Source organism: Poecile atricapillus, chromosome 3 (assembly GCF_030490865.1).
Source record: "Poecile atricapillus isolate bPoeAtr1 chromosome 3, bPoeAtr1.hap1, whole genome shotgun sequence".
Classification (NCBI taxonomy): domain Eukaryota; kingdom Metazoa; phylum Chordata; class Aves; order Passeriformes; family Paridae; genus Poecile; species Poecile atricapillus.
The window spans coordinates 35,268,326-35,291,049 of record NC_081251.1 but is presented as its reverse complement, the minus strand read 5'-3'; the positions used below and the strand labels follow the sequence as shown (position 1 = coordinate 35,291,049).

The following is a 22,724-nucleotide window of genomic DNA, read 5'->3' as shown; positions in this document are numbered from 1 at the left end:
CCTTACAGCAGAACAGGGCACAGCGTAATTTTTTAACGTCTGAACGGTTTTCCCGGCCGGAACGCTGCGCTCCACGGGAGCTCCCCCCTTCCCTCTGCGTTTGGGGGGGATAGGGCTGGGGGCGGGTGTGTCCCTTTTGCGTTCACTGCGGGTGCATCTGCCGGGCCCGGGGGCGCGGGGCTGTTCGGGCCTGGGCGGAGGCGGGCGCGGGGACGGTCGGGCGCTCCCCCCCGGCAGCGGCGGCGGGGCCCCCTGGAAGGGCGGCGGGGCCGGGGCGGCGGGGCCGGGGCGGCGCTGATTGGGCTGCGGGCGGCCGAGCCGCACCGCCCCCGCCCCGCGGCTCCGCCCGGCCCCCGCCGCCGCAGTGACACTAATGAGCGAGTTCTTCCCACAGGTCTCCTGCCTGGAAGTGCTGACAGATCAAGGCAACAAATTTCAATTACAAGCCCTAATTTGTGTCCGCAGAGCGTTTGTTACCCATGTCAGCCCTGCCTGGCCCATCAGACGGGGCAGAACGTGGAGGAGGAGGAGGAGGAGGGGGAGAGAAGGAACGCATCTGCAGAAAGGAATAGATTTTTTTTCCACTTTAAAAAAACCCAAAACAATCCCCCCCCCCAAAAAAAAAAAAAAAACTTGGCTGATAACTCGGATTTAAAAAGAAAGGCGAGGAAAAGCCCCAGCCCCTTGCCTGCGCGGTCGGGAGGACGGGAGGGCGGCCGGCGCGGCGGGCCGGGCGCGGGTGCCGGTGCCGGCGGCCGCGGGGCGGCTGGATGCGCGGGCTGTAGGGTGGCGGGCATGGCCGACAAGCGGCGGTCCTCGCCAGGCACCACCATGAGCCTCAAGGCTCACGCCTTCTCCGTGGAGGCTCTCATCGGGGCCGAGAAGCAGCAGCAGCAGCAGCCGCCGCCGCCGCCGCGGCAGCCCAAGCGGCGGAAGCTGGGCGGCGAGGACGAGGCGGCGGAGGACGAAGGGGGCAGCGGCTGCTGCACCAAGAACTCCCCCGCCGCTGCCGCCGGCAGGACCTGCGGCGACCTGGACCTGGGCTGCGCCGCCCGCGCCCCCGCCGGTGAGTGCCGCCCCGCCGCTGCCCGCGGCCCCGCTCCTCGGCTGCGCTCGGGATCCCCGCGCCCCCCGCCACCGGAGCTTTGAATCCCCGTTATCCCTTCTCTCTTTCCACGCCGCGTGGGCACCCACCACCCTTCCCGCTGGCCGGGCGGTGAGGATCCGCGGCGCCCCTCGGCCGCCGGCGCGGGGCAGGGCGGCTGCCGGCGGGGCTGTGGGTGCCGCAGCGTGGTGGAGCGACGGCCGGGGGCTGTCCCGAGCTCTGCGAGGAAAGGCAAAAGCGCTTATACGACGCATATGTGCATGTGTTCTGCTAGAAGTGCAAATGCAACTATGTACATAATTATGTGTGCATATATATATACACACATATACATACATACATACATATATATGTATATGTATATGTATATGTATGTGTGTGTGTGTGTATATAAGTTTATATATATAGACACAGACACACACATAACACGTACATATGTGTGTGTGCGTGTGCTCTGTGTGGAGGGGAGCGCAGTTTCACACTGCGGGGCAGAAGCCCGTGCACCGCCGCTCTCGCACCCCGGACGGGCTGCCTGTCGCCGCCTCGGCCGGGGCGCGGTGCGGCGCCGGGGGCAGCTCGTCCCTGGCAGCCCGGCCGTGCTGCCGCGGTCCCGGAGCTCGGGTACCCCCCTGCCCGCGGCCAAGGCTGCGGCACGGGCCTGGCGGCTCGGTCGGGGCTGAGGGAGCCCTCGATGGCGAAATCCGCGCTGGCCCGGCCGCTATCGCTTCCTCCGCTCTCTCCGCAGGCGGCTGCGAGGAGAGCTTCCTGGCGGCCTCCCCGCCCGCCTCCCCCGGCGGCTCCCCCAAGGGCTCACGGCCCGGCTCGCCGCTGCCCACGCCGCAGGCGCCGCGGGTGGACCTGCAGGGCGCCGAGCTCTGGAAGCGCTTCCACGAGATCGGCACCGAGATGATCATCACCAAGGCGGGAAGGTAACGGGGCACGGCGGGGCCGCCACCCGCGCGCTCCCGGGGCGGGCGGGCACATCAAAGCGGCCCAAAAGCGGGGAACCCTCCAGATTTACGAGGCAGGTAGATGGCGATAATGTTAGATGGGCACGGGAGCATGTGGTGTTTCGGGTTTCCTGTTCATTAGGGCGAGGTCTGGGAGCGCCGTGCCCTTCTGGGGCGAAGCTTTTCCCCTTTCCAGGGGATACACATGGTAAAAACCTGGGAAGTATAAAAGTATTTGAACTTATTAGAAATTACAAAAACATATTTTATTGAATCCATATGCTACCGTCTGCATTTTCAGAGAGGCTTTATTAATGATTGAAACGCAGTCTTAAACAGCACAAAGCTGCATTTGTCTTAAGAGAGTCCAGTCGGGGAATTTCTATTTTATCTTACAGGTGCACTGAAATAACAACAAAAACTAGTTAGCCATAGTCAGGCTTTTACCCTCCTGTTTATTCAGAAAAGGCGGAGATAGGATTTTTGTTTCCAGTAACTACTTTTAATAGACTTATTTTTTTTTAATATATATACATATTAGCACAACAGCAAATATTGAGTAAACTGGAATAACTTTGTTTTTTAAAATGCAGAAGAGTATTTTATTAGCTTGCAGTCAAGACGTTTCTTTCTTTTTTCTTTTTTTTTTTTTTTCTTCAAGAACGAAGTTTTCTGATAAAAAGCATACCAAGCAAAGAGCTTAGAGCAGTTTCATGTTAAAACTACCTCATTGGTTAATTAATCCGTTATTCCACAGAAGGATCTAAATCCTGAATGTTTGTGTTTTCGTCGTTTTTGTTTTATTTTTTTTTTAAGAAATTTGCTCGTAGATTCGTTTCTGCTTTCAATAAAGAAGTTTTACTATACCTTTCAAAGACAGGGTAGCTCTCGCACTTCACCTTTAGTAAGTTGCAGACAGGAAGTCCCGTGTCAATAAAGACCATATTGTTGGGTTAGAGCATGGCACATTGGCTTTTATAACTGCATCCTCGCCGTGTTATAATTGTATCACAGTGGATTTAGCTTTCTAATTTGCTGCTACAGCAATGAGACACCATTTTCTGCTGTCACATGAAACTTTAGTGGCAATTTGCCTTTCTGTAAGCCTTGGGCTTCCTGGGTGGAGGTGTTGTTTGCACATCTCCAGGAATACATTTCTTACTAATATCTCAAATGGGCTTTAAATGTGTGTACTGCTAAAGTAAAGTCTCAAACCCAAATGATTTACTGTCTAACAATAAAGTTGAAATGATGTGGTAATAGCTGTACTCCCAAAGCGTATCCCCAAACATACAAAGCATTGTTCGAGCAAATGCACTTTAGAAATCTGTTTTGACATATCGAATGGACCATTTCATGGCTATGTAACAATAATCGTCCAAAAGGACTCTGTAGGCTAAAAGGAAGAACGAGAAAAATCCCACGAAGCGGTTACTTTTCCTAAACAACCATTCCTGAGTCTGTTTCGTATTAAAAATGACCTCTCTCTTTCCAATGTTCAGGCGGATGTTTCCTGCAATGAGAGTGAAGATCTCAGGTTTAGACCCACATCAGCAGTATTATATTGCTATGGATATCGTGCCAGTGGATAACAAAAGATACAGGTATGGTGACTTTTGTGCAAAAAACATAAGATGTAAGCTATAGAGTGCTTGGCTGTTGGAAGAAAATATTAACACAACATATTTTAGCAGAAGATCATATTTAACTCTCCTTAAAGGTTCTTATTTTCATCTCAGTGTATATTAAAAGACCATATCGTACCAAGTATGCAAAAGCAACTAAAGTTTGTGCTGAAGGTCTTCATGATATATTTGCCTCACACTGTGTATGTACTGTGGGCAGATGCTCAGGTTTGGCTTTCAGAGTGCGGTCAGGAAATGTTATCATATTTTATTCCTCCTCCTGTCAGTGGGAATTATTTCCTATTAACAACTAAATATGAAAATGTACTTCTTTTAGTGCCAAATGGTATTAACATTAATTAATAAGATTAATAGCATGGATATCTGATTTAAATACTTATAAGCTATCTTATAAGTAAGTCATGCTTCAAATTGCTTATAATTTAATTTAAAAGCTGTTTATCACTGAGATATTTGGTCGCTTAGACTAAAAAAGGGTAACGTTTCTAGTTACTATTATTTAAAGAATTAATGGCATTATTGTCTGGAGATTGATGTGAGAAACAAAAGCAGTTGTTCTTTGAACATTTAGGAGTAGCAATTTTGTGCTGAAGCTCTCAGTATTTCGAGGGTAGTTGTGTTTTGAGGGAGCTGGCTGGGCTCTGCAGAAGCCACTGGTCCTAGAGAAATGTTTGGGCCCGCAGCAGTTCCTGTTGTGAGTGGAAGCCGTTTCCAAGGTCTTGCTTTATGGATGCAATCCCATGCTCCAGAGTAGCCAGGGGGGAAGCCTGGCCAGAGCAGCTCAGAGGAGACAGGATCAGGTCTTTACCAATTGCGGGTTTGACTGCTTTAACCTATACTTAGTATAATGCAGAGAAAACCGCTGCAAATTTAATTCTAGAACTAGGAATATTTCAGACCGAGATTAAAAGGTTGGTTCTGCAGGAATGCTGCCTTGTTTCCTAACCAAATGCTGCCCTGCGTTTTTCCTGTACTTACCTCATTGACTGCTATTTTGTCATTTTCTTGTGTGGTGTGTGAGACCTTTCTTAGGACCATTTTAGATTTTGAGTTTTTCAAAAAGGGACACCAGATACCAGGGCTGGTGATGCCCAGCATATACAGTCAGGGGAGTCTTTCCTGTCTCTACCACTGAGGAAAAAAATGCTGCTTTTTCCTTGTACCAGTGCAGTGCATTTCAAATGCAAGCATTTTTCTCTTTTTTTTTTTTTTCCTTTGTGTTGCATGTGTGCATTTCCTTAATAATCTAAATATATAATTCCTGAACAATTAATAAATTCATAGAAAAAGCAAGGTAATAATTCCAAATTAATTAATATGTTAATACGAAAAATTAAAAGCAGTTATTCTGAGTATGAATTGCTTAAACCTCATTTCATTTAAAATAATTATAGTCATACTGACCTGCACTGTCGTCACTGTGTGCTGCATGGTGCCCAGATAACTGAAATAACAAGAGTTGTATGAAGGGCGGTATTTTCTTAGTTGGCAAACCTGAATTTTTTGTATTCGTGTATTACTAACTGTGCCTTTAAGCTTTCCACTAAATATTAATGTTTTACATGTTTTATTTGATGCCTTTTCTCATTCTCTTCCTTGCTTTTTATTGCTGACTGTTATTTCAACTCTGTTTGTACAGCTTCACACAGTCTTGAAGATCTTTAAATTTCATGGACATGACAGCAGTCACATGAAGCCTAATCTTTAGCTGACAGAGCAGATAGCAAAATAAATGGAAATGAAAAAAAATTACATCTAGGTCTGCATTTCTAGCAAAATTTGACCTTATAAATATTTAGAGCTGTAGCTCAAAATATGTATTTATCACTAAATTTGTATTTATGTGTATTTATAACTTTATTTACTTTTTGAGTGAAAGCATATATTTAGTATAAATCAAGAAATATAAAATAAATGAAAAATTTTACAACAGTGGTCTGGGATGGAGGATTTTCTCTTCAGGAGAGAATTTCACCACCATTCTAGATCTTAGCTATACAGCTTGATCTGAATTGTATGGAGCGATACCTGCATTAAATCATTTTATTTTCTGTTCTGACTATGTTGCTTGTTTTTTTCTAAAAAGGAACTGAATTGTGCAAAGATATGCTTTGATAAAGTCTTTCTTGTTTTTATTTAAAAACACAGCTGAATTACTGGAATTTTACTGTACTTGAAAAAAATAACTTTCAATTAATGCTTTTTAAAGTACTTTGTGAAGTGTCTGCCTTCAAAATAGGTTTTCAACCAAAGCAGGCACAATTTTTATTATAAAATCACCTCATCAGTATTGGCCTATCAAATGAAGTGCAGGCTGTGTTTTCATTTTTTAACATTTTTGCAATACTATTCAAGCCTATTAAGCTATACTATTATATTAACAGTATTAAGCCTATTATGGTCTACAGAAATATCAGGAGCATAGTTTGACATACTTTCATCATTTTTCCCAATCATAATGTTCTTTTCTTTCAGTAGCTTTATTTATAGAGTCCTGTATTAGACTCAATATGATAAATCTTCCAAATATGGAATTACTATTCAGTTTGATAAAAGAAGGACCAGATTCTTCGCTGTTTGCTGATGCCTTTTCAGAGTAGAGCTGTAGCAATCAGTGAACTGACACCAGCTTAAAGCTCATTTTGAAACCTAGTGTTGAGATTGTAACTGATTTTAGGAAGAGTAAGGTCAGATCAGAGCATGGATTTTAACCTTATTTTTGAAGGTGCCAGAACTATGTTTTGGAACAAACAAACAAAAAAATCTTTTTATTTATGTAAAATTGAGTCCTTTCATTGTTTTGTTAATTGATGGATATTTGCTGTATGCATGGGCCCTAATTTATTTACACTGAATGGGTCTAATAAATTGTTTTGGTGCTTGTGATTAAAGGTATTTGTTTTCTTTTTATAGGTATGTTTACCACAGTTCCAAGTGGATGGTGGCTGGTAATGCTGACTCCCCAGTGCCGCCTCGTGTTTATATTCACCCTGATTCACCCGCCTCAGGGGAGACGTGGATGAGACAAGTGATCAGCTTTGACAAACTGAAGCTTACCAATAACGAGCTGGATGATCAAGGGCATGTGAGTACTTGCTCTTCGGTGGCATGATGTGTAGGCACGTTGCCTAGCCCTGAGAGGTTCTGACGTACAGCTTCGGGGTGCCAGAAATAGGCTTGACTTTTCAGAGTTGTTTTGGAACTTTGCTCTCCAGATCTAAAATCTGCTTACTTTCTGCTCCAATAATTAGCTGCTTATTAGAGCCTGCTGTTTTACTCCCACCTCAAATAGAGAACTCTTTCTGCAAAGCAAGACTTTACAAGGCTAAATTGCCTAATACAGAGGGGCAGAGTTGCTCTCAGTATTTGCCACCAAGCGTGTTAGTCGCAGCTTCTGCTACGATCGAAAAGGACGCTTAGATTCACAAGTGGCTAGGAGAAACACTAATAGTGTGTAATAACTTCACGTGGATAAAAATACACTTAAGTATTTTCTTAACCTAAACATTTGTGTGTAATCCCGTGAGGTGTTAATAATTGCAGTCAAAAACGAACAACATGGGAGCTGGGTTTGCTCCGATGATGATTTATTACATACCTTATGAAGCAAGACCCTTTCACAGCTGAGGCTCATTACTTCTGAAAAAGCTGGCGAAGACGTATGCACTATGAGTGTTCTGTTTGCAAGTTCTAAATTGTTTAGTTATGACATTATCTAATGTGACAAAATGTGTTATGTTAATATTTCCTTTTCTCTTCAAAACTGTTGAAACATGACAGATGTAAGCCAGTATCATTCCAGCAATCTCTAAAATAGTTTTACTTGACACCTTAAGAAATAATTAAAAAATGAGGATTGTTTTTAGTCAGGGTGAAGTCTTTGATTTTACAAACCCCCGTAATAAATGGCAAATGTTGGCATCCATTCAGAAGGAGCATGAAGTTCCAAGTGGTAGAGATTTAAGATGTTAGAGAAAAGCTTTTAGACAGGATGTGGATTCCATTGTCCTTAGTGGAACCCAATTTATTAACCAGGATGCTTTCTCCTTCAAGGAAAGGAGTGAAAGAAAATATACCTGGAACAGAGTGCCACACTCGTCTTTGTGTATGGTTGTAACTCCGTGACATTGAGCCAGGTGTTTTGCTAATACATAGTCTGAGGCTTTTTTCCCCTTTTTTTGTGTTTGCAAATGTGATTAACAGAGGCAAGAAGCACAGGAGCGTGGCTGACCTAGCAAATGCGATAACAAAGATAAAAACTTGCATTTGTGCAATAATTTTCATAATTTTATTTTGCTCTTCCTTAAAAGAAATATGGGGGTATTCACGTCTCTTAAGTTAGCAGTGCTTTTCTTAGGATAGTACAAAAGAGATTTTATATTGCTTCATTCCAGAATTACAGATATGGAGTCTTACTTGGCAGTGTCCATTTGAGTTAAGGTTAGAACATGAAGTTCCCTTGGTTCCCCAGCATTTGTGTATTTGTGACTTCTCTCAAGTGGGAGTTGTTTTCCCTGAATCCTGAGTCTATTGTAAGGGCTCTGAAAGGGAAGCAGATGCAAATGGATGAAATGTTGCTTTTCCAGCAGCGAGCTGGTTTTTGTACTTGGTGGGTGCAGAGGGACGATCTGTGGGTACTGTGGTCCGCCTGTACACTTGCAGTCGCAAACTGCCCTGTGATAAAATCTCAGCTATGCATAAAATTATGTCAGTGTATTTTTCCAGCCCAGATTCTAGCTTTGTTTTTATTCTGAACTGAAACCTGTGTAGTGTACACAGCACACTGTTATTTGTAATATGGGGAGATAAAAATTTTCTGGTCTTTAGTTAAATACTTCAGCTAGGAAACGAGTGAAGCAAAGCTCAAGTACAATGATTCGAGACACACTGAACTGATTCAGAGTTATGGCAGTGCCCCTCCTCCCCAAAATGGAAATTTAAGCATTAAAATAAAAGGACAAAAGAAGGATGACTGTAAAATAATTTCATATTTCTCAAATCTGGGAAATTGCAAACATGTCATTCATAATTACCAGAAAAGGCAAAAGCAGAAAGCAGAAAAGTGTCTCTTCCAATGGGTACATTTTTTCTTTTAAAGCTATGGTAGTGTGGAATGCTGTATTGAAAAAGCTATGTAGCCTCTGAATGCCTCTAGCAATAATGGAAAACGAATAATCATATTTTGTGATGAGTATAAAAAAACAATTGTTTCTCATAAGCAGGAAGAAACCATTTTTCTCAGGAGGGTACCAGGGGACAGATGGCGAGTTAGAAGAGCTAGGAGTCAAGGCTGTAGTGTCCCTTCAATATTTGTTCTTGTATCAGAAGTTCTGACTCTCCTACCCCTGTATTGGACATGGGGTATATTTTAGATTATTAGAAAGTGTGTATTTTTCCTCTTGTGCATAGGCAGTACTTCAGAGAAACCTCGTGGGGCTTCCATCAAGCAGCATTGGGCTTTAGCGGTTGTTCTTTGGGAATGCTTTCCCTGCTTTCTGGTTCTGGCAGTTTAATCCTTGTTGAAATTGTTCCTTTATGTTTCCTATGTTTGTCGAAGGTGTATTGCAGAGTTTTTGTGTTAAAATCCCAGGGGTAGGTTTCAGTCTTGCAGGTAGGGAGCTTGCATGATATCAATCTAGAGCCCTTTTACCTATTCGAGAGTATTAACTCTAAGAACCTTAGAGAGATGTGGCCCATGGCCGTAGGAATACAGACAGTATTTGCAAATAGGCACTAGAGTAGAATTCTTACACAGTATCTGTTGTAATACTTTTGTTGTATTTTGTTGTGGCAGTAGTTGGTGGCCGCCAGTTCATTCCCCTTGCATCGTGTTGCCCCGGGATTAGCATTCTGTAGGAGATCAGCCATCTCTAAGAGACTCACTGCTCGAGTACTTTCCAGATTCCATGCTGCCTGCTGCTATTTTCATCAGCATTTCAACTGGGAGTTTGTGACTATGCTATTTCATAGTGCTGCTCAGCTCAGAGATTTTGAAGTACATATCTGCACATAGGACACTCTCTGATATGTGGGTTCCACTTGCAGTCTGTGGAGATGAAGCAAAATTTGTACGGACACGTTTTCCTTGTGTGCTTCTGATCTCAAAAGGAGTTCCAGGGTGAATTCCCTGCTTTAGAAATACTGTGTTCTTGTAGAGTCATGAAGACACGTGCTGTGCCTTTTGTGTGTTTCATCTAAGTTGTGCTTCTAAGGAAAAGTAAACCTGGATTTTGCAGTTGTTACTGAAAAGTGCATGGTCTGGATGCTCTTTGTTAATGCCTCTCATCCCTCTCTCATCTGTGGAGTCTGCATTGTAAAAGCAGTCTCTCCCTGCGGCTGGTTAGAGCTGGCTAATTCTCTATTTCAATGGAGTTTTTAAACTGAATTTCAGTGGAGGGGAAAAGTCAATATTTTTTATGCTATTTTCCATGCTTTTCAACTGAGTATTTTTTGATGCAGAAGAACATCTTTTAACTTCTAGTGAAAATGAGGCTGTTAGTGTGTTAATTGTTCCTTGGTGGTTGGGGTGGGTTTTTTTCCCCGTTCGAAAGTGGGGTGAGGCTGGAAGCAGAGGCGGACTGTAACTCTGCCCAGACTTGGCTCCAAGTAGCGAGCTCTGCTTACAGTCAATGGGCAGTTATATGTTCTTGTCACAATGAAAAGCTGTGAAACATCAGTATTTGCACTTGCAGTTTTCGTCTTAGTACAGAGGGAATCCATGCTCCTCAGCCCTACACACTTCTCCAACTTCAGAGAGCCTGAGTTCCTTTGCTTTGGAGGGAGGATAAAGGAGGATTTTTGGCAAAAGCAGCAGCAAGGACTGTATTGGTAATGGGGAGGTGACTATGTAGTCTTGGCACTGCCAAGTTGCTGGAGGATTGATGTCTCCCCTGCGAGGGTGTATCTGGCTCTCAGTTGTTCTGGCTGAGATGGTGGTGCCATGGTGGTGCTCATGCTCAGGGTCAGCTCCAAGGCCTCATCGTGGCAGTAGCTCTCAAAAGCCATTGCAAATGTAATCCCAGCTTTCGGTGTCTGCAGGTGCTCTGGTGGCCTTTGCTCTGCCTCCTACCTGTGGGCTCCCTGTCTTCTGTCTGATCATGATTTCCTGACAGCTGCTGTGGCCAGAGTATAATTTTACTTTTTGTGAGAGAGGTTTATTCCGCATGAAGTGTTGTGAGGACTTTGTAGGGGGCTCTTTGGTATTGGATTTTAAGGGCATGAAGGGAAGGTTGCTGTTTCTGCAGATAAACTGTTAGATCCCATTGGTGCTTTTAAATGTGCAAGCACTGTGAAATGAAAAGCCAGAAGCTCCTTTTCCTTAGCTTTTTCTTCACAGTAGCTTTAGGTGATGCTTTAGTAACAGAACTAGACTGTTTTTGGAGTGAATGTTGCATCTCCCTCTCTTTATATGTCCTGTTTTCATATGTCGCTCTTTAATTCATGAATGCTTCACAGTTATGCATTATTTAGAGTTCAGAGTCCTTCAGATCACTAACAAAGATCCCATTGTTAGAACACATGGTACAGCATCAAGAAAAAGAAATTATTATTGTGGATTTGCTGATAGCCAAAACAGCGTGTCAGCACAGGAAATTTCAGTACAGGACAGAGGCCAGACAGGTTGCTCTTAGGAGATGATATGGATCAGTTTAGCTGTAATAGCCACCCAGATAAGCAGTGGGAGGTGTTCATCTCCATGCTGCTTTGATTTCACTTGTTCTGATGTGTGAGCAGAGCTCATTGTAGCTGCCAGGGTTATCGTTAATGTGTGGGCCAGCAGTGGTTTGCACCACAGAGCTGATGAGGTCAAGTAATCCGTGTGGGAGAGAGTGTGGCATGCTCAGTGGCACCCAGACAAATGGCAAGGCACAGAATAGCAGTGGGTTTGAACTGAACATCTTCTCTTGATCATGTTTTTTCTGTTGCACCAATATCTCCCCTGGTACCACTGGGTGTTCACAGGAAAACAGGGTGAGGAATGTGCTGTCCTCTCTGCATTTTCGTTTTGTAGATCTTTGCTGTTGGAGAGCTAAAAGGAATGTTGCAAAAGAGAAAATATTTTTGCACGATAAAAAAAATCTTGCTCTAGTCAAGATTTCAGAAACTCAAAAAAGACTGCATATAAGAACATCCATAGGGTACTCATTGAGTAAATCAATTGGAGCCTGTGATGTCATTGTCAAAACCTTACTCAGAGGCTAATAAAACCCCTGATTATCTAGAAACCTGGTTTACCAAACCAAGGCCATGTAACCTGGCCAGCACCAAGTCTATTAAACTAGCCAAGCTCTAGTTTATCCAAACACATGCAATGTCCTCTATATAATTTGGGCAAATGAACTTCCATGGTGTCTGACATAGGGGCTCTGTCGAGTGCTTGAGCACACGCATATTCTGAGCCTACTGAAGGAGCAGGAAATTAAAAATCTTCCCCAGGATGTTGATTCCGCAGGCCAATAGCCACAGGACTATTTATTTATCAAGTTACTAATGTCTTAAGGCTTCCAACAATAATAATTGAACTTCTTTTTTTTTTTTTTTTCTTGAAATCTTCTATTTTCATAGTTGTTAGTTGAAGTGGAGTAAAATAGAAGAAAAATTCTGTATTTTAAATCTCCTTTAAAACTGAGGTGCAGTACCAAGAGGTATTCATGTGTTTAATTTTATGCAGTATGAGTTCATCCACTTCTCTTTTGTTTTTGATTGAGTTTTTGTGTGCTGGGAGGGTTTTTTAATTGAAATTTGCAGTTTTATAAATTGATTGGTATTAACACTTTAGAGTTCTGGATTTTGTTACTATTTTACCCTTAAGTTTATGCTTCTTCAGAGTGTGAGAGTCTCAGCTAGTGTTCCAATCAAGATTTGTTTCCAGCCTTTGGGATACAAGGAAAAAATTGTTCCAGTAGCGTATCCTGAAGGTTCCAAAAACAAAAGGCAAATTTCTGCTGCTGTTAATCCTGTTAGGTCAAATCCAGACTTCAGTGCAAAAAAGTGACAAAACTTTCATAATTCCAGTGGGACCTGGACTTCACTCCTGATTTTTCTTTTTTCTGGGTTTTTTTTTCCCCCCCTTTTTTTTGAGCCAGTTTCAATTGAGCCAATCTCTGAGTTTGGAGCTCCTGAGTCGTAATTTTTAAATGCTTAGGGTTGGCAATAACATAAATGCACAGGGATTAGACTACTGTAACAAGAACCTTCAGAGGTTAAAGAAAACATTTGATTTCCAGTAAGTGGCATGGTAAATACATACTGTAATCTGTTCCAAAATTTTATTAGTCCTGAAACAGCAGGGTGTCCTTTCTAATAAATGTTATCTTTTTCCTTTCACGATTGCATAGATTATCCTTCACTCTATGCATAAATACCAGCCTCGTGTGCACGTCATCCGAAAAGACTGTGGTGATGATCTGTCCCCTGTCAAGCCCATCCCTTCGGGAGAAGGGGTGAAAGCCTTCTCCTTCCCAGAGACAGTTTTCACGACTGTCACAGCATACCAAAACCAACAGGTAATTTGGGCTTTCTGGTTAGCACTTAACAGGCTTTTCAGAGAATATGTAAGAGACAGGAGAAAAGCAGATACTATCATTGTATCACTTATTAAAACAGAATTATCTAAAGCTGTCTTTTTACAAGTAGCTTTCACTGTTAGTATTGCTGTAGTGCCTGGAGGCTATAGCTGAGCCTTTGGAGATGCTGCATGTAAAAAATCAGTTATATTACAGAGATCACACAGTCTAATTAGCATGCTTAATGGTGTCTTGATTATAAATACAGCACTGAAGAACAAGGCAAAGAGCAGTCTAGTTTTTAAAGGTGTTTCTGTACTTTTAAAGGTAAATACATGTCTGGAGAGAATTTTTAAAGCACTTCTGTTCCTAACTCCAGTGCTTTTAATACTCCCAGGACCTTAACAAAGAAGCTGAGTTCTGAAGAAGGTTTGCAGTTGTTTTTATTAACTGCATTCAGCTTATATTATTAAGGGCAATTTATCTGGGTCCACATGGATTCAAAGTCAAAAGCAAACTGCAGGTTGTATCACTCAGCTCTTTCTACCTTCTCATTTAAGTATTAGCATACATTATGACACCATAGTTAGTGTTGCCGCATTTTAATAATTCTATATAAATTATTACAGCTGTATTTTTTAAAATCACATATGCATTGATAAATTTACAAAGTGAAGAACATGGGAGCCATGTAAATACTGAAATACAAGTATTTGGTTACTTTCCCATTTATTAAAATAAATTACAGTTATTTGGAGTGTGGTGTGTTTTGCTGGGTTTTTTGGTTGGTTTGTTGTTTTTTTCTTTTTATGGAGAATAATAACCTAGAGATAATTACTATTTTCATATTTCCTTCTTGACCAGTTCAAAAATAAAATTTAATTTAAATTTTATTGTACTAAGTGTAGTCTCTTAGGTGAAGAATGACGTTTGACAAGAATTTTTTTTTTCTCAGTAATTCCAACAGCCATTTGGCAGCTTTAAATACCTATTAGCTTCTCCTGGGATCTGCAAAATAATGATCAGAAAATTGGCCCTTATATTTCTATGTTTCAGGGCAACCATCTTAAACTATACAAATATGAAGATGTTTCTGCTATTTCTGTCAGGAGAGTTGTTTTCTATGCTACTTATCTGAGTTTACAGGTAATAATTTCTCTTAATCATATTCACAGATAACTCGTCTGAAGATCGATAGGAATCCATTTGCTAAAGGCTTCAGAGATTCGGGCCGTAACAGGTAGGTGTGGGGAAGGAGCTGGGCTTGTTCCTGCTGACAGAATCAGTTTGTGAAGGCTGTTCAAGGTGAACACCTGCACTTACAGACAATCTAATCTGAGAATTCAGGCTCCTTGAAGGACCACTCAGACTTCCCAGTAATATTCTCTCTGGTGAGCTCCCATTGCTACACCTCTGACCATCTAGTTCGAGAACAGGCTGGCACTCGTACTCAGTACTGACTCATGTACTTAGGTTTCCTTTCAGTGGAAGCAGTGACACCCCATGAAGGCTGGAGTTTGTGCAGTAACCTTATGTTTAGTACACTTGCCTAGGAGCTGAGGGACTTGTGTTCTCGTGTCTTTTTAGTCTAAGGAGTTTTAAATCCACTTCCTAGGTGAATGTCTTTTCTATCAGGCTATACAGGACCTTGAAATGGGACAGGTTTCCACCTCTTCTGTTGCGGATGGACTGATTAATTGCTTATTTTATCTTGATCTGTGAATCTTTCAAAGTAGCAGTGGGAAATCTGAGCAGTGCAAAGTGGAGATTTGGGCCTTGTCCGGGCTGCCAGTGCCGATGAGGTATTTCTTTCAACGACTGTTTAATGCAAGCTACTTAAGCCTGTTTTGAATTGTATGTTAAACCATCCTAGCTAAAAAAAACCCCAATATTTTATTGGTGTATAGTATCCATCAATTCCTGTGACTACATTGTGTTTGGTGTCTGCAGCTGCTGTATTTATGACCAGGCCTTGCAGAGAAGGGAGCAGATCATGCTGGTCAGAATGATCAGAGAGTTTCTTTTTGATTGTTGCTTTATTGAGCTTCTCTGTTAGCAGAAGCTACAGCATTAAAGCCTATTTTGTGCTTACCCCTGACTTACATAAAAACTGAAACTGGACAGCAAATGAGAGTAGTTTTTGGAAAATTAATTCTTATGGAAGGGATGAGGTAGTGGTAAAGACTTACAGGCATTCACTCTGAGTATCTTTTCAGTATGTCTGAGATTTTGTCTTCTAGCAAGAAGTATCCATGTTCTGTGGCCACTGACATAAATAGAGTTTTGCCATCTTTTGTAGCCATCTAGTTAGAAATTAAGTGGACAGTAGCTTCAAAATAAATGGAGTGACTGAGGAAGCAAAACATGCTGTGTGTATTTTCGAAAGAAAATGGTTGCCATACGTGCCCTGTTTGAAAACTCTCTCACTGGCAGTGTCTCTGCATGCTTGCTGTTTGCAGAACTATAGAACCTCCTAAGAAGTATGAAACCCTGTGTCCTGGTTGTCTCTGAAATGTGCAAATTTAGGTGGACTTAGAATTTCTTCCATAATGTTACATGAAACAAGGGAAGATACCCTTTTAGACAGAAAGGAAGGAATTGTTCAGAAACCAGATTTGAGCAGGTTTTAATGTGATGTGACAGCTCTGGAATTACCTGGGGAAGATGTAAGACTATGGCATCTGCAGCCACAGAAATACAGTCATGGGACTGGGTGTATCCAGAGAAGGGTTTTTTTTTCGTTTGGCTGGTAGGAATAGTCTGGTTCAGGCATTAGGAAAAAAGCAGGATATTTTGATAGAAAGTTATTTTTATGGAAATGGATTAAGGCAAGTCCTGAAGGAAGTGCCAGCATCTCTGAAATGTTTCGGAGCAGCCTTTAGATGAGGTCTGAGTGCTTTTACTCTAAAAACACACTCGTTACAGAATTGACTCTGCAACCTCTTGTTTGTTGCAAATTGACATTGTTTTAGTGAAGTCAATATCGCTGTTTTCTTTTATAGTCTGCATTACTGGATAAATGTGTTTGGTAATTCAGCTCAGAATTTTAATTGTCAAGGAAAATTTCTTTTGGTGTACTCAGTGGATTATTGTTTTGCTCTATTACTAAATACTGAAATTAAATGTTAAGTTTCTGTTATCTTCGTTGTTCTAGCTGGTGTGTTTATCATTGAGGCATTTTAGTCTGCAAAAATTTAAAAAAGTACTGTAGTATAGTTATAGCAAACTTTTCAATATTGCTTTAATGCAGCTATCTTACTCTGCACTGCTGCATGCAGTAATTCTGTTTAATTAAAAATATGCCCTTCTAGGTCATTCCTGTTCAGTCCCACAGGCTATTTTACAGAAATCAGTAGCTTCACCTTTTAAAAACATTCCCTGTGCATTTGCAAAGTGCAGCAGAATTTATGTGCTGAGAATAGTTTCATTCTTCAGTTGGGCTTAAAGTTTGACCCTATAAAAACTTTTACTCAGGAAAGGACCAGAATTTCTCCCTTTAAATACTTAGGGAAAAACATAACTGTTTTGTTAAATAAACTTGGGCATTTGATAGCGCAAATTAGGGTGGTGATAAAATGTGGAAACTGTTCGAAGGCATCTTGTATAAATTATCGCCTTGGCTGCACTCCTCCAGGAGGTGGCTTTTATCTCCACTTTAACTAGGAACAAAAATTCACCATTACTGCAGAAAATTAAGGCTATCTTTTTAGTCCAGGTTCAGCTAATAAATGCTTTATAAATGTTTCCTGACAGACATTTGTGTTCCTCCTGGAAGGAGTAGTATCAGAATATGTTGGTTGCTTCACTTTGGGCTATTTGCATAATTCAAGTTCACAAAGTACTGCTGCTCAAAGGCAAGCACTCTTATTTGGTGTGTGCCTGATGCTGACACTCAACAGGCCTCTGGGGCCCAGCAGTCAAAAATAACACCAAAATTATACCTCTAAGAATATATACCTCTGAGGTGCATTATTCATAAATAATTGTCAGAAGACAAATGGGTATTTACCTTCAGGAAAAGAAGATTCTTCTAAATAGTGACTGCCACTATTGTCTACACAGTTACTTCTGTTTTCTCATTGTTGCAAAAAAATGATCAGAGGCTTTTAGTTTCTAAAGGCATTTTGCTTAGCAAAACTGTGTTGCTTTATACATGATTTTAGTAGCAAAACAGCTGTGCATCCATGCCTTGTTCATGTTCTAAGTGTGATTTTCCAGCTCATCAGTAATGACAGGGAATCCTGTTTTAATAGAAGTTGTCAGTGGATAACCTTTGTTCTAGGAAGAAATAGTGCTCTTTAAAAAATACCATACTAGCAAAACATTTAAAATCATTTTAGCCAAGTCTTTCCACACAAACAGCCCTCCCAAAAGGCCCAGAATACTGAAATGGAGTGCCAGGCTTGTGGAATTGGAAAAAAATTTGTGTGCTATCAGTCCAGTGGTTGCAGGTCTCTGTGGATGGATAGGCTCTTTCCTGAAAGGAAAGATCAACTTGAAAATAATCCTGAAATGTTACTAAACTGTACATGTTTCTGAGGTAGAGTATTCAGAGATGTGTGGCAAAATACAGCCTGATTTCATGACACTGTGATTTCTTCTGTTCTAAATAGAATGGGGCTGGAAGCTCTGGTAGAGTCTTATGCCTTCTGGAGACCTTCACTGAGGACCCTTACATTTGAAGACATACCTGGGATACCCAAACAAGGTAACGAGTGTCTTTGTGTTCTTTCAAAACAAAAATGAAAGGTGAAGCTTTTCCCATCATACCTTACAAAGGCCAAGGTAAGTGTGTCACTCACAAGATGGAAACGATCAACTAACACCGTGCAGCTATCCTCCCTCATCAGAGTTATTTCAGGTTAGAAAACTAATGTTAATTCAACCACTGTGACAATAAATATGTTAGATTGTAAGAAAAATCAGATCACATGTGGAGGAGAATGCAAGTTATTTAAGGACTGAATAACCTATTCCTTAATGTTATGTTCTGGCTAGATACAAAAGAGATCACTTACAGATGATTTCTGTTGTACACATCCATACTGCAGCATAGGAATTGTGTTTTTAAGAAAAAAAAACCGAAAAAATGAATGAGAGAAGAAATGTTCTCTTAGGTAATGAGCAAATGGGAGGAAACTTAATTTGTTTTCTTCTTAGAACCCCTTCTTGATTCCTAAAGACCTGAAAATTGTTCAGTAAATGGACCAACAAACTTTATCTGCACCCTAGAGCTTAAAGAAATGTATCTCCTCTCCATTTTGCTTTTTCCTGCTCCTCACTCTTTTTTGGAAACCTCTTTGTTTCCACTTTACCCATTATGCAGGTAGCGTCGTGAATGAGAAAAATATTTAAATGGCCCATTTGTACAGAGAGTGGGATCTCTGTACTCTTTTCTGAGTTCTTTTATTGACAGAGCATGCCAATGCACATAGAAAACCTCTCAGCCTTTTCCCAGCTGAATCAGACATATTGCTCTCAATTCTTCACATTTTCTGCTAGCAGATTTACAAACATCCAGTCTGCTTTCTTGATAAGGAATTGATTGCAAAGTTGTTAGACATCTTCAGAGCAAAAATCCAGAACATAGAGAAATACAGAGAAATCTCTTTCTGTCAGCTTCTTAGTTCACTCCTTTGAGAAATCTTGAGTATCAGTCCCTGATGTGGGCGACTAAAAGGAGGTTTTGTGCCAAGTCATAGATACAGTGGATGGGTGTTGGCACAGTTTTGGGTGTAGCATGGAGGTGAGGGATGGTCTCATCAAAAAGGCCTTTAATGAGAAGTTAGAATGTGACCTGAGATACCTTGTCAGACTGTGTAAGACTGAAAGGCAACTGACAATGCAGTTAATCCATTTAGGAGATGGCCCAGCTTTATTGGCTGTTTGTATGTAGGACCATTATTTGGTAGCAGGAGAACTGCTGCCATGAACTTCTCACTTACTTTTCTGCTGTTGCCTGAGGTTAAGAAGATTGACGTTGAAGTTACTGTTGATATTCTGAGGATGGAAACTGGGATCCTTGCAAAATCTTTAGTCATCATTACCTTGGACATAACAACTTTCCAAAAGACCCCATTAGAAATTTCTCCTGGTTGTTAATTCTGAAAGTGCCCGTTTTCAGGTAGTGGAGGCATTGATGAAGATGAAAAGAAAAATATGTCTTATACCAGAATTTCTGTAACGTGGCAGTGTCTAATGGTGCTTTGTGCTTGTGTGTCCTGTTAACAGAGAAGCAGCAGCAGGCAGTGTTCATTAATAATGTAATTTTCTTTTTACTCTCTCACCTGTTATGATAACCTGATAACTTATTGACAGCATTTATCTCCTTGCAGCATCAGGATGTTTGATTGTTAATGTGATTCATAAACAGATCTCTTTCGTTAAGTGTCTTCTGCCTAAAAGACTGTAAAAGGCCCCAGATAATTTTCTACTCAGTTTTCAGGAAGATACAATCTTTTAAGAAAAGGAAGTATTTTTGCAGCTGGGAAACTTTCAGTCTTGAGAAAAGGCTTCACCTATAGCAAGCAGTGTGTTTTCAGGAGCAGTCAGCACTGGTATTTGTAATATAAAAAGTTCTGATATCAGTAAATGAACAATTTGCAAAGAGTTTGGTGCAAACCTACTCATTTAAGAAATGAAGCAGCTATGTGCAGCCTACACTTTTCCTGAAGTTGTTCTGAATTTTTTGGTTGTTCTCAGTAATTTTTGTTTGAAGTCGGAAGTGGTTTTTTATTCTGAAGTTTTGTTCTGAAGTTTCCCAACTTCAGAACTTTCCTGAAGTTGTTATCTCTGAGAGCCTCTGAGCTAAGGAGCTGGTTCCTCAGCTGGTGCTCTGACAGTGACAGTCAGGCACAGAACTCTTGAAACACATTCCAGACTATAGCAAGAGCATAGACAAGCCAAAAGTCATAATTTTGAAGAGGGCTTCCTGTGATGTGGTAATCACTTGGCTACATCTTAGCTGCCATACAGTTTTATTCCATGTCATGTAAGAAGCAGTTAACCTTTAGGAGCTCTAAGTACTAAGTGATGGTTGTAAAAACATAAAACATGTTATAAAAACATAACTTCATTTCTCTTCCTTGGTCAATTGTTTCTTTAGAAACACGCATGTGGTTTACTAACACATTCTCCTGCACACGTATGTAAAAGTTTTTAATTAGTTTAAGCTGGATTTCATCTTAACAGTTACTGTAAAAGACAAAGGTCTTGATCTTTCACCTAGGAAATGGACTTCTCCCAATGTGCTTCTTACACTGTAATATTCTCTTCCAGGAAATGCAGGTTCCTCTACTTTACTCCAGGGATCTGGCAGTGGAGTGCCATCTACTCACCCTCACCTTTTACCGGGTTCCCCTTGCTCATCTCCAGCCTTCCACCTCAGTCCCAACACTAGCCAGCTGTGTACCCTTGCTCCAGCTGACTACACAGCTTGTGCCCGCTCAGGCTTGACCCTGAACAGATACAGCACTTCCTTGGCTGAGACCTACAACCGGCTCACAAACCAGACCAGTGAGACCTTTGCACCCCCAAGGACTCCCTCCTATGTTGGTGTGTCGAGTAGCACAACTGTGAATATGTCTATGAGTGGCAATGATGGGGATGCATTCAGCTGCCCGCAGACTGGCTTATCCATGCAGATTTCAGGGATGTCTCCACAGCTCCAGTACATCATGCCTTCCCCATCCAGCAATGCCTTTACCACTAACCAAACCCACCAAGGCTCCTACAACACGTTTAGACTGCACAGTCCCTGTGCGCTCTATGGATATAACTTTTCCACATCCCCTAAACTGGCTGCCAGTCCTGAGAAAATTGTTTCTTCCCAAGGAAGTTTCTTGGGGTCCTCGCCAAGTGGAACCATGACGGATCGGCAGATGTTGCCCCCCGTGGAAGGAGTGCACTTACTTAGCAGTGGGGGGCAGCAGAATTTCTTTGACTCTAGGACCCTAGGAAGCTTGACACTCTCGTCTTCTCAAGTGTCTGCACATATGGTTTGATGAAGCCTTTAAGTAAAAGTACAGTATGTTTGGTGTCTACAATGTATTTCTTTTGGAATATGAAAGGACACTTGATGTAGCTTGTAAAGTGTGTGTATATATAATATGAGAGGAAGTTTCACTGAAATTTTGACTTGCTTGTGGCCAGATTATTCTCCTATTTTGAGTTACACGGAGTTTGCTGCAGTGCAGATTGCTTTAGTTTTCTGGTATAATACACTTAGTTGTATAACACGTTGGGACATATGCAACAAATTAAGTAAGACTTCCTCCCCTTTCCCCCTCCTCTGTTCTAACCCCTTTAAAGAATGAAGTGACACTTGGAGTATTAAACAACACAAAAAAAGCCCACTTACATTTCCTATAGTACTAGTGAGTTTCTTTAAAAGCATTCATACAATAAGCTGATGCACCAAAGGCATTTTACAAGTTTATTCTCTGTTACAAGGGATACAAAGGGTATTTGGACTTCTTAGTGTTAAGCATCAAGCATCCAGCCTAAACTAGAAGTTTAGCTAATGGATTATTTACAAGGTGAACAGAAAGATTAGTTTGCCTTCTCATGGTATGCTGTTTTTATCTTATCAACGGCACAGCATTCTCACTAGGATTTGCTTTATTCAGCATTAGTCTAGATTTATGATTATATATTTGAAGACAAATAATGCATATTCAAATTGTGGTGATAGGAATAATTCAAACCAAGAGCACTAGAAGCAGCATTCCCTTGTATGAAATGAATGTTGGGGTGCTTAATTTTTGTCAAATGTAGGGCTTGATGCATTTTTTCCTCCATAAATATTGCCTATAAGACATTTACTGGACAGTAGGATATTCTAATGTATCTTTGTTTTTGTATTTTTACTTTTTTAAGGGAAAGTGCAGTTTGATTTAGGAAAAAAAAGTGAGCAGGATGATAAATTCCATTATTGGTTTTAGCTGTTTCCTGTGTGTTACGTGTTTTGAGTTTGGTTTTTTTCTTTTGTGTTTGCTTTTTTTTTTTTTTTTTTTAAAGGCAAAAGCTTCTGCATCCTCAATATTTAAAAAATACATCACCTGTATCAATTAGGCAGATGACTCAGTTTGCCCCAAAGTGTTTCTGGAAGCAGAACGTTGTCATAGCTGCCTTCCTATTGCTCTGGTTTTGTCCAGCAATTGGAGAGGTTTCCTCCATTCACACCTCTGATTTCTAAATGGCACTTGTAAGAATGTAGATTATCATCTGCTCCTGACCAGACTTCTCTAGAGTGACAAGGACACAGGGACACACTTATCATGGTAAAAGTTCTGCCCTCATCTGCACCTGCACAGCCCAGGTGTTTATCAGTCCTTCTGCAAAAGCTGCCTCTCAGCTGTCCATCTGTCAGAGCTGAACCGCATAGGCTGTGAAACAAATTTCAGTGCTTGAGAGAACAGGTCATCTCCAACAGTATGCTAATCCTCATTTATATTGTGTAGGTGATGTAAAGGCAGTCTAAGGTGGGTACAGATGTAGTTGAAAATGCTTCCCCAGT

The 22,724-nt window shown here is 41.4% G+C and overlaps 1 protein-coding gene across 1 annotated transcript; it reads left to right on the top strand.

The window, feature by feature from the left end:
* Nucleotides 1-411: 411 nt before the first annotated feature.
* Nucleotides 412-22,260, top strand: TBX18 (T-box transcription factor 18). Its single transcript, XM_058836333.1, has 8 exons — nt 412-1,066; nt 1,851-2,034; nt 3,558-3,659; nt 6,615-6,786; nt 13,040-13,207; nt 14,383-14,447; nt 17,821-17,915; nt 20,486-22,260. The coding sequence occupies exons 1-8, from the start codon at nt 796-798 to the stop codon at nt 21,208-21,210; spliced, it is 1,782 nt and encodes a 593-aa protein (XP_058692316.1). The 5' UTR covers nt 412-795; the 3' UTR covers nt 21,211-22,260.
* Nucleotides 22,261-22,724: the final 464 nt, after the last annotated feature.

Excerpts from the sequence above, each read along its gene's own strand:
- TBX18 (XM_058836333.1), top strand. The coding sequence starts at position 796 with ATGGCCGACAAGCGGCGGTCCTCGCCAGGCACCACCATGAGCCTCAAG. Across the intron at positions 13,208-14,382 it reads CAGCATACCAAAACCAACAG|ATAACTCGTCTGAAGATCGA; the intron begins GTAATTTGGGCT and ends TCATATTCACAG. Across the intron at positions 14,448-17,820 it reads AGAGATTCGGGCCGTAACAG|AATGGGGCTGGAAGCTCTGG; the intron begins GTAGGTGTGGGG and ends TGTTCTAAATAG.